The 11,863-nt window shown below is 45.5% G+C and overlaps 1 protein-coding gene across 1 annotated transcript in view; it reads right to left on the bottom strand.

The window, feature by feature from the left end:
* Positions 1-11,863, bottom strand: part of ADA (adenosine deaminase) — a 30,434-nt gene that overhangs the window by 899 nt on the left and 17,672 nt on the right. The window contains exons 3-11 of the mRNA XM_044661081.1: positions 10,810-10,932; positions 8,921-9,064; positions 8,071-8,186; positions 3,743-3,870; positions 2,805-2,876; positions 2,621-2,722; positions 2,016-2,080; positions 1,016-1,145; positions 400-502 (exon numbers count right to left, since the gene is read on the bottom strand). Coding sequence (XP_044517016.1) covers positions 400-502; positions 1,016-1,145; positions 2,016-2,080; positions 2,621-2,722; positions 2,805-2,876; positions 3,743-3,870; positions 8,071-8,186; positions 8,921-9,064; positions 10,810-10,932 — 983 coding nt within the window. The remainder of the gene's footprint in view (positions 1-399; positions 503-1,015; positions 1,146-2,015; positions 2,081-2,620; positions 2,723-2,804; positions 2,877-3,742; positions 3,871-8,070; positions 8,187-8,920; positions 9,065-10,809; positions 10,933-11,863) is intronic.

Here is an 11,863-nt window from a genome sequence, read left to right as displayed (position 1 = left end):
GGTACTTCATACATGTTTTTCGATTGACTAAAATGATGGGGGAAGGCAGAGCCTTGAACCCCATTTCTAGGGCTTCTTCCAAATGTAGGTTCTATGACTTGCAAAGATGAGCATGCTCTTTTGAGGCCCAGCTACCCCCATGTAACTGAGTACTGGCCCTAGATTTGGCTCAGAGCAAATTCTGCTTCTCCAGGGACACGAACATCATGAAATCTATTTCTGAATTTCTTTAGCCCCTCACCTGGAGATACTGTGCTTTTCTAGGGGAGGAAGCCAAGCCCAGAGATCACCCCATCAAGGACTAACGTTTCTTAAGGAAAGAAGAACATGGGGCTGGGGGGAATTTCTGAGAATGGTCAAAAGAGACACAGCGGACCCTAAGCCAGGAAGCAAACCTGCCTTTGGAGGTTGGCTGTGGAATCTGATAGGCCTTGTACAGTTGGTCCAGGAGCTCCTTTTTCTCATCGTCTGGAAGGAAGCTGGACTTGGCTGCATTGATATTCTGGAAGAACAAATGTGCCATACAGTGTTAGAATTAGACCTTCAAACTCTGAACAAAGGCTGAACCCCCCTCGATTTATGGAGGAAGGAGCAGACTGAAGTGACATGTACAAGGCTGCACAGTTAGTGGTATCAGGACGGAGGCCCAGCTCCCAGGTCACCTCCTGGTCTGCTGTTGTCTCCATCTGCTCTACTCCAGAGAGTGATGTAGGAAAACTCTGGTGCAAGCCAAGAAGAGGGTAAGGGCTTGTGTATAATAAAAGGATTGGTGTCAGGATCTCTGAATCCCTTGGACTTTAGCAGGGCAAATGTTATCTAAAAATGGGAACTGGTAGCTTCAGCCTAAAGGGGTGGTGAGGGGTGGACTTTCCCCAAGGGAAGGCTGTGGAGGAGCCCAAGACACTTTTCTAGTTTGAAGAAGCAAGCAGCAACCCCATGGCCCCTGGAGGACAGCTCTGCTGGTTCCCCCTCTTTCCAGGGTTAGGCCTCCTGTTACTTCCTCTCAGGCACTCACCAGTCTTATAAACTCTTCCTCAGTGAAGCCCATTTCTGTTTTCACCATGCCGTAATCTGTATCAATGGTAGACTTGAAGATGAGGGGGTCATCGGTGTTGAGTGAATAGTTAGCCTTATCGTCTTTAAATCTGGACAAGTGACATGAAAAGAAGCCACCGGTGAATCCCTGCTAGAAACGGCCATGGCCTTCTGCCGTTCACGCCCTGACCAGCTCTGACCGGCTCTCTCATGCCCTCCTCTGAGGAACACAGGACTCAGCCACTCACTACTTCTGCCTGGTGGCCTGAAGACGCTTCAGGGCCTATCCCAATTATAAATTCATGCATGTATTCAACATATTACTAGTTTGCAGAGTACCTCATTTAACAAGCAAATTTTAGATAAGATGGTCTCTTCTCACAGATGTGGTTAGACACTTTTCAATCACATAATGTGTATTGAAGTTTATTAATGCTCCCCTTCACATGGCATGGGGCACTTTCAGAAAAGGGGAAACACTGTGTGGAAGGGAGTCTGGATAAAAGAATGAAGATGCTACTAGGAAGAGGAGGTCCAAAGGCCCAGAATCCCTAGGAAGCTGCCCTAAGGTGACAGAAGCAGAAAAGGGGAAAAGTCCAACATGAGGACCCAGGCAGGAGCAAAGAGAGCCAAGAAAGTAATTCAGCAGGGCTACAGGGACCGATCTCTAGGCAAGACCCACACCATATATCAGTGCAGCCCATCAAACCTGAGAGGAATTAAGACTGCAGGCGGCACTCGTGTACAAGGACACCATTTGTGTCCATCTCCCATTGGCCTTGCAGGAGACGGATGCACCAGGCATTGCAGACAAGCCTTCCAAGGCTAATGAGGTGCTACTGGTCTGCGAACTACTAGAAGGTTATCATCAGCCAAGGGCAAAGCTCGCCCAACCCAAGCAGATAAATGAAGCCCTCGGAGGACTGTAACCAGATGCATCCGCAGAGGTCGTGGCAGGGGTCAGAAGAGTGCCAGCTCACCGTATGACCGCATGCTGGGTGTCTGGTTTCCAGGCTCCTGTGAGATAGCTCGACCAGGGACAGACCTAGGTGAAAAATGATGACTTGAAGAACAAGAAACTATGGGGGGAATGTAGGATGCCAAATATGGAAGAAACCTTAAAGAGATCATCTAATCCCACCCTTCATTTTACAGACAAGGAAAATGAAGCCCAAGGAGGCAACGTAATGGACTGAACACTGAATCCAGAGGCCAAAGACATGAGTTTAAATGCTGATTCTGCTGATTACTACTTACAATTCACCCTCCCTAGGATGGGTCTCTATTTACCTATCTGTAAAAGGAGACAGCTAGACTAAAAGATCAGCTCTAAATATCTAAGAACCAGTAAAATGATTTGTCTACATCACACAAGGCACAAATAGCAAAGCCAGAATTCAAACCCAGAAACACAAACCCAGGTTCTGACTCCAAATCGTGTCTTTTCTGCTACCAGAGAAGCACTATATGCAACCTGGATAAGGACAAGGTCTTCTTAAGGCTTTCTTTGCTCTAAGGCTTAGTCCTAGGATGGGAGGATGCTCCAGATTTATACTAGAAGGCTCAGTTTAGCCATCTTACTTACCTCAAAATGCATGTTCTCCTTCAGCAACTTGTTGTACAGGGTAGGGTCTTCCAGAGTGTGGTAGCCATGGCCTATCCTCTCAGCATGGAGAACATCCACTGCCTATAGTAGAAGGGAGGAGGAGAGTGAGAGCAGGAGCCGAACACAGACACTCCCAGCCTTTCTGCCCTGCATCTAGCCTCACCTGCTGGACAACCTTTGATGGCCCCACTTCTCCGGCATGAACTGTCCGATGAATGCCACTTCTCACAGCTTCCTGTAAAGGCACAGGAAGGGAAAAGAAAGAGTCTGCAGGGGTAGGAGCCAAGGGAAAGTTTTTAAGCAGGCTGCACTGCATCCAAGGACCTCTCATCAGCCCCATGGGATCATAGGAGATCTAAACCTTCAAAGAGCCTCTGTTAATTCATTTTAGTTAACCTAAGAGGGCCTGGAACTAAGAGCAGATATTGTCTCCTTCGGTAATTCATAACACAGGAGAGGCTGGACTGCTTAGGATGATGGAGAGAGGACATGGATAGCCAGGAGCCTGGGGAAAAGGAAGAAATGGAGAACCTGGAATAGTAGAGATGAAAGGGACCAGAAAGAGCACTCCGTATAGCTCCATCTTTTTAGAGAGAGAGTAAAAGTGACTTCAAGGTGCCATAGTTAGTCAACGGGGGAACTAAGACATCAGTTGAGACTCTGACCAAGAGTCTAGGATTTGTTCTATTCTCCATGCTGAACTTCACCCTCACAACCTATAGCAATGTTTGCAGCTAACAGTTCAAACACTCCATATTTTCTGAAGTTCTTATGTGGCAGGGGAGCTAGGTGATTCTGTAGACAGAGCACTGGACCTGGATTTGAAGAGGTCCTGTGTTCAAATCTGACCTCAAAGACTTCCTAGCTGTGTGACACTGGGCAAGTCACTTAATCCTAATTGCCTAGTCCTTGTCACTCTTCTGCCAGGGGACCGATCTTTAGTACTGAATCTAAGGGAGAAGGTAAGGGTTTAGAATAAGTAGACAAATAATTATTCATGTCTTTTGGCTAGGAACTAAGGCTTATTTCATTGTGCATAAGCCATTGCCACTGCCCCTCCCCAAATACACAGGCGCAGAGACTCCCACTACCCATCCTTACCTCATAGGCCTGTACATGCCCAGATAGTAGGCTGCTATCCTCGATGGTCTCATCTCCAGCCAGGTCGATGGCCACCACGGTCCGGTGGCGATATTTCTTACAGAGTTCTACCACCTCAGGGGACCAGCCTGTGGGCAAGGTCCACACCATGTATCAGTAAAGTCTATCAAACCTGAGAAGAATGAAGCTGCAGGCAAGGCAGGCACTTGACACTAGCACAGAAGAAATCACCACTCCCACGTGTCCATCTCCCACGGGCCTGGCAGGAGACAAATGCCTTGGGGATGGAGAAACGAGTCTTCCAAGGCTAATGAGGTGCTTCAGGTCTTCAGACTACCAGAAGGGAGTCATCAGTTGAGGGCAAAGCTAGCCCCAACCCTGGCACATACATGAAATCATGAGAGGACCATAAGTACGGTATTCCATGCCGCCCATATCCGTTTCCGAAAATGGAAGCAACATAGGCCAGGAAAGAACATCCCCAAATCATAGAATCTCATAGTTGAATGGGATCTCTGAGGTCCTCTAACCCATTTTGTTGCTTTACAGTCATGTCCAACACTGTGAACCCATTTGGGGTTTTCTTGGCAAAGATATTGGAGTGGTTTGCCATTCCCTTCTCCAGCAAATTTGACAGACAAGAGAAATGAGGCAAACAGGGTGAAGAGAAGATAACAAGCTAGTGAGTACCTGCGGACAGATTTGAACTCAGGTTCTTCTGACTCCAGGCCTGGCACTCTATCCACTGTGCTATCTAGCTGCCCACCTAACTCAATTGCTACTCAAATAGAAATCCCTTCTGCAATGTACCCAACTGGCATCTTCTTGAATGCTTATATTAGAGAACCCACTTCCTTCCAGAACATTATATTCTACTTTGGAGCAGTTCACATTGTTGGGAAATTATTTCATTACTGGGAAAACATGCCTTTCTTCAATTTCCACTCATTTCTCCTAGTTTTGCCCTGTTGAACCAAGCTGAACAAGTCTAATCTCACTTCTATCTACTGGCCCTTCACACATCTGGAAATAACTATCATGAGTCCTAGGTTTGCTCTAGGTCAAATATGCCCACTTCCATTAATCATCCCCAGCTCAATTCCCCACAAATCAACCCTGGCTCAGATACTGACTCCACCAAGTTCAGTTTTGCAGCTTTATGTTTAAAGAACTAACACAGCTTTGTAATTTAGGGATGCATTTTTCCGTTTTTGCCTGAAGTGAGGGAGCAAGAAACCATTACAAGGTTGTGGGATGATGGAAAACAGTAGATCATGGTCGGATCTCAAAGAGTATGTGACTGAGTAGGTCATTTTCTCACTGAGACTCAGGCTCTTTATTTGTAAAATGGGAGCAACCCTCTGAGGTTCCCTAGCTCATAGGTCTATCATTTTCTGATTCAAAAGGAATCATGACCATAAGGCCAGGACAAACCAAACCCTGTCAGGACTTTAAAAAGATAAAGAACTTGGGACATGTAGACCATCTCCAGAACATCAGAGCATCTGAGTTCTGGCTCACTCAGCTGGGCCCTGACCATGACTCGGGTAAAGCTGAGCTAAAAAGATCCAGAACAGAGAATCCCACACCCTGCATGCCTGGGAGCTTGAGGGCTTTGGAAACCCACATTCATATCCAGCACTGCTCAGAGAGAAGTGATAACTTCCTGACCCTCTGCGATGGACCCAGTCTTCTTGTTGGGGATGGGGTAGAGGGGAGACTGGAGGCATCCAGGAAAAGCCCTGAACCTTTCCTCAAGGACACACAGGGGCTGAATAGCCTGGAAAAAGAAGGCATCAGCCTTTGCTATCAAGATGGGAAGAGAAGAAATCTGACCGAGATGAAACCAAGATATGACCAAGAGTGACTAAGGGCCACTCTCCCTGCTGGCCACGAGCAGAGCAGACAGAGTAGATCTGAGGGCTGAGTAGTGGAAATGAGACTTATACCAGATGACCTACCTCGGGCAAAACAGCATTGTTGAGGAGAACCAGAGAAAGAACCCTTCCTCCCCCAACTGAATCCGAAGGGGTTTAGGAACCACATTTCATTCAGCTAGGAGCTACTTACTTATAGATCTGATCACAGGCAGATATGGAGAGAAAGTGCATGGACTGCAGCTTCCAGTTCTATCTGCCATCTTTCACTGTGGGCTCTAAGCTAGTGTAGCAATTCTATAGCACCCACGTAAACATACACACTTATGTATATGTACACATATATTATATTCATGGCAACTCTATAGAGGTATTCGGAGAAATCCAAAGCGATATAAGCCCCTCTCCTCACAGGTCCCGAGCATACAAGTTTATCAATTCCTACAATCATAGAATGAAAGTTGGCAGGGACCAGAAATGTCATGTGGGCTCACTCTCTTCACTTCAAAGAAAACCAATTGACAAGGGCTTCCTGAGTGCCCACAATGTGCTGGGCACTCTGCTCTGGCATTGCGGGTGCAAAGAACAAACAAATGAAATCCTCACAAACTAAGAAGAACAGGAAATTCGACTTGCCCAAGTTTCCCTAGATAGGAAATTGGCAGAGCTGTGGATCTGAACTTGGGTCCTTCAGTGCCAAAGTCAGTATATTATCCCCTATATCACATCCCTTCCTCGCTGAGCCACATAGACTCTTTTTTGTTTTTGTTTAGTTGTTTTCAGTCGTGTCTGACTCTTTGTGACCCCTTTCTGATTTGGGTTTTTTTTTTTTTTTGGCACAGATGCTAGAATGGTTTGCCATTTCTTTTTCCAGCTCATTTTACAGATAAGGAAACAAAGTAAACTGGATTAAGTGACTTGGCAAGCACCACACAGCTATTAAGTTTTGAACTCAGGTTGTCCTGTGGATTTGTCAACACCTCTCTTTAGCATATTTGTCAAATATGTATCTACTTTTTGTGCCTGGTCCAAAAGAGACCTTTTAATTAAATTAATTAATTCGTTATTTTAAACCTTTACCTTCTGTCTTAGAATCACAACTGTGTGTTGGTTCTAAGGCAGAAGAACGGTAAGGACTAGGCAATGGGGGTTAAGTGACTTGCCCAGAGTCACACAGCTGGGAAATTCTGAGACCAGATTTGAACTCAGGACCTCCCATCGCTAGGCCTGGCTCTCAATCCCCCGAGCCACCCAGCTGCCCCAAAGAGACTTTTCTATGAGGAAGTCTAAGAACTAGTCAAAAATACTCTTTAAAAAATTGACCAGAACTTTGAAAAATGTCTAGCCACTAGTATGCCTGGCAGCTACCCCTTCCCCTCCTTTACTTTCCTGACTAACTCATTTGTCTCTGGCCTGCAAGCTACTCCAATTCTTAACTCTAGTGCTGGCAGCCTCAGACCTCAAAGAGACAAAGGAGGGTCCAGGAAGCTTCCAAGACCATCCAGTCAGTCTCCCATCTCCCGCTCTCCTTTCAACTCCTGAGAACCCCTTGATTGAGGGATGTAAAAGTAAGGCACAGTGTATGAGACAGACCAGCTCCAGGCTCAAGGAATATGGACATAAGTGAAGGAGACAAGCCAGTGAGGAGAAAAGACATAGGGGTATCTCTAGCAAGAGATCCTCAAACTCTTCCTGGTCTAAGGATCTGTGACACCCAGTGTAACAGAAGATGGAAGTGAATAAAATGGAAACCACCAAAAGGAGAGAGAAAGGAGAAGGAATGAGATCACAAGTGGGAAGGGAAGAAAGAAGGAGGGAAGGGAAGAAGAGGGATGAAGGAATAGAGGGAAGTGAGGGAGGGAGAGCTAAGCAGGGTGGAACAGATGGAGGGGATGGATGGATGGATGGATGGATGACTGGATGAATTAATTAAAAAGCATTTCCTAAACACTTACTATGTGCCAAGCACTGTGCTAAGTGCAAGGGATAGAAATAGAAAAGTAGGACAGTCACTGTGCTCAAGTTGCTCATATTCTAATTCAGGAGACAACATATATTGGCAATTTCAGCTGGAAGGGTCCAGTAGTCCTTAGGAAGACAAAAAGAAAGGATGGAAAGAAAAGAAGAAAGGAAAAGATGAACTGGTTAGAAGGGTTGGAAGGGAAGACCGGGGAGAGAGGAAGGAAGGAAAAAAAGGGAGAGAGGGAAGGAAGGGAAATAAGGAAGGAGAGAGGGAAGGAGGGAGGGAAGGAAGAAAGGAGGGAGGGAGGGAGGGAAGGAAGGAAAGAGGGAGAGAAAGAGTAAAGGAAGAAAGGAAAGAAGGCAGGAGGGAAATAAGAAAGTAAAGAGGAAGGGAAGGAAGGGAAAGAAGGGAAATAAGGAGAGAAGGAGGGATGATCAAGACTAGGCAAGGGCAGGCCAGGGGAGGTGATGAGGATCATGATACATTACTTGGCTTGTGGCGCATGCAGCATAGAATAGACCTGACTTTGACGTTAAAGTCTCGCTCGCCCTCCTGCAGGCCCTGGCTGACGTGATACACAACTTCATCAGGAGTGAGGTCGCCCCTATATGGAAAGAGAGACCCCAAAAAAAGGAAGTGAGATTACCAGATGGTGTAATAAGCCAGTCCCTAAGCCTGGAAGTCCCACTGAGACAAAAAACCCAGCTAATAGCTGGGCCAGCTCTGAGCACAGGACCCCAGGCAGGGAGGGGGTTTGCTTTGTTTTTGTTAGGCCATCAGAAGACAGGGATCAGTGGGCAAGATTTCAGTCTCTAGCTGAGCCTACCCTCTAGTGTATCTCTTATTTGGGGAAGAAAGCATCTAAATTGGTACCATATGTAGGGAGTCAACGGGCTGGAGCATTTCTGACAGAATGTTAGGATAAATTTTCTGTATTAGGGATGTCTCTCTGGAATAGTGGAGTGAATGGAATACAGGGAAGATTTAGGTAGTATAAAAACAAAAGAATAAATAGAAATTCATTTTTTATGGATCAGGGGGGATCACTGGTTTGGGGAAAGAGCCAAGGCCTAGGAGTCAGGGTCAAGTATTGACTTTGTTATTACTCTGGGTGGGTCACTTTCCTTCTCTAGTCTTAGTTTCCTCATCTGTAAAATGATCATTTCTGTGGTCTTTTCCCACTCTAAATCATAGGATTCAGGGTGGACCTGGGTTCATCTTCCGGCTACAGGGTATTTGCCCATTCAGAATTCTAGTTTCCCCAGATCCAGGCCTTGGCCTCCATCAGTCACCCTGCCACCCCTACCCCCCAACCCTGGCCCCTCTCCACTAACGTACTCAGCCTGATTCCAGGGGATGGGCTCCACTTTGGAGTTTGCCAGCAGGTGAGGGCTATACCGAACCTCCACATACACCACACCTTCCTTTGCTTTCATCTCCACAAACTCGTAGGCCACTCGTTTTATGGCCTCCCGGTCACCCCTGTGAGGATGAAGACAGGAGAAAGGCAGGGCTCAGAGCAACCTCCATTCCAAGGGGCCACCAGGAGGCAGGGGGAGCAAAGGAAAGGGAAGGCCTGGGTTGTGTCTAAGTCTATGAGAGACATGTAACAGTTTGTATATGTATGTGAGCAAAAGAATGTGTGTGTGTGTGTGTGAGAGAGAGAGAGAGAGAGAGAGAGACAGACAGACAGACAGACAGACAGACAGACAGACAGACAGAGACAGAGATAGATTGAGAGAGAGGGAGGGAGAGAGACAGAAAGATAGAGACAGAGAGAGAGACACACACAGAGGGAGCCACAGAGAGAGAACCACAGAGAGCCACAGAGAAAGACAGAGAGAGACAGAGAGAAGGGTAGGGAAGGAGGGAAAGTAAGAGGGAGGGAGGAGGGGGAAAGAAGAGGAAAAGAAAATGAAAGAAAGAGGAATGGGAGAGAGAAAGGAGAAGGGAGGGACAGAAAGAAGAACAAAGGGTGGAAGAAGGAACTAGGGAGAGGTATAGTGGGTTTTCAGCGCAACATGACGTTCTGTCTATAAGTTATCAGTGAGAAGTTATGGGTTTGTATGTTAGAAGGAATTCATGAGTGTGGGAAAAGACAGATGTCGTTTCTTGCCAGCATTTGTGTAAAAGCCTTGTATTCACTGGGAAAGCAGTTTTGCGGGCACACACCCACAATCCTCTTCCTGTCACAAACTCTCAAAAGCAAATGATAACCGAAGTAAGCCAGAAGCCTATTTCCCCTTTATGGAAGTAGAAGAGGGAGGTGGCAGGGAGAGGAACAAACCAGAGGCGATGCCTCACTGCCCCTTCAAACACCCATTATCCTCACTCCCTTTGTATGGGACAAAGAGTATCTTCTGACTCTGTAGTCAGAAGACCTTGGTTCAAATTCTTGGACCATCACTATCTGTATAACTATGGGCAGGTTTCTTCTTCTCCCTGGGCCTCAGTTTCCTCATTTAAAAAAGGAGGGGGTTGGGTTAGATGGTCTCTCTCTGCAATCTTAATAATAGTCCATATTTCTATGATCAAAGACTATATATTTTTCACCCTTCCTGGCACATATCCCTCCTCCCCCTCCCCGCCCTGTGCCCTTCTCCCTTTCCAAACTCAGACCAGCCCAGTCGGCTCATTTCGAATCCTCTTTCCTCCCTGATCATCTCAAATCACAAGAATCTTTCTCTAAACTAGAGTACCTTTCCTCCATATACCCAACACTTCTCTCTCTATCTCTCTTATATTTATATATCAAAAATACCTACTGGGTATTTTAATATAATATAAAATATTTTATATTAAAATCTAAAATTAAATAATGGGTATTAAAAAATAGAAAACTAAATTAAGAAAGCAGCAGGTAGAATGGAAATAATTGGTGTCTACATCCTGGTTCTGCCACTTTGTTGAGGTGTCACTTTGGGCAAATCACTTTCTGATTTTTGCTAAAATCAGAATAACTGTGCTAGTACTCCCTTTCTCCCAGCTGTTAGAAAGATGGCATGAGAGCATGATTATGAAAGTATTCTGTGAGTTGTGAAGAGGTCTATGAATCCAAACCATACTAGCATTATTTGTAAACTCTACTATTCTTGGCCACATAACTCACAGAATACAGGAGAAGAAGAATATTACAGTTGATCTTGGGTTTTGGGACTAGTTGCCCTGCTCTTTGATCTAATGAACCTGCCATTCTCCCAGAACGCCAGGGGAACGGGGCTACTCACGCAATAGCTGGCATGTAGTAGTCAAATCTAGCCAAGAACTCTGGGAGGCTCAGGGGCTTGTCCATGCCAATGATATCCTGGAGTTTATCCACTGTGTTGGCAGGAAGTGGGATTCCTCTCCTCCTGGAAGCAAAAGCAAAGCACATGGTCATTCAGTAGGCATGCCAAGATGGAAGGAGAACCTGGAATTACAGAGCAGAGAGGGTGATAACCTCTTTTGAGGCCCTCGCCTTCCTTCACATATGGACCATAATTCCACAGTCAGGTGTGGTACTGTGAAAAGAGCCTTAGATTTAGAGCCAGAGGATCTGGGATCAAATCCTGACTGCTACTTATTATCATATGATTTAGGACAAGTTATTTTACCTCTCTTGGGCCTTTTCAATCTATGTATAATAAGAAAAAAAATTTTAAGACACTTTCCGTTTCTTCAATCTTTAAAGTGAAGAGGTTGAATTATGTGGCTTCTAAGAGGTCCCTCCCAGATAAAAATATTTGATCCAGGTCCATCCCTTCTTTCCCATTCCCCCAGTTACCTCATTTGACCCCTTGTCCTTAGGAGAAGTCACTCATTACTACCCTTTCATAAATATGTAATATTTAAAATTAATATACAATACCTCCAAGTATTATATTTAATAAATTTATTAATAATAACTAAAATAAAAAGCTAGAGTAGAAAGGGTGCTAACCCAGCTGGGCATGCAGGAAAAGAGAGAAAAGAGGGCATGGCTTACAGCAAACTTATAAAGAACATGTAAAGATGTAAACGTGGGGGTGCAGGGAAAGAGAAGCTGAGAGATAAAGTCCAAGGGTACAAGATTTTCCAATTCTACAAATCCAACCTGCCCACAATATTCCTAAAGCACAGGCCACTGCTCTTCTGCTCAAAAAAAAAATCTTGCTGTGGCTCCATATTGTCTAATGTGAGAAAAGAGCAAACTTCCAAGCTGAAAACATAAAGGGTCCTCTACAACCTGGCACCATCCCATTTTCTTAGCCTTATTCTCACACAATTCCCCTTCTTCATTAGATGCCAACTGAACTGGACTCC

This window comes from Gracilinanus agilis, chromosome 2 (assembly GCF_016433145.1).
Source record: "Gracilinanus agilis isolate LMUSP501 chromosome 2, AgileGrace, whole genome shotgun sequence".
Classification (NCBI taxonomy): domain Eukaryota; kingdom Metazoa; phylum Chordata; class Mammalia; order Didelphimorphia; family Didelphidae; genus Gracilinanus; species Gracilinanus agilis.
The sequence above is the reverse complement of the archived record's forward strand: the minus strand, read 5'-3'. Positions and strand labels throughout refer to the sequence as shown.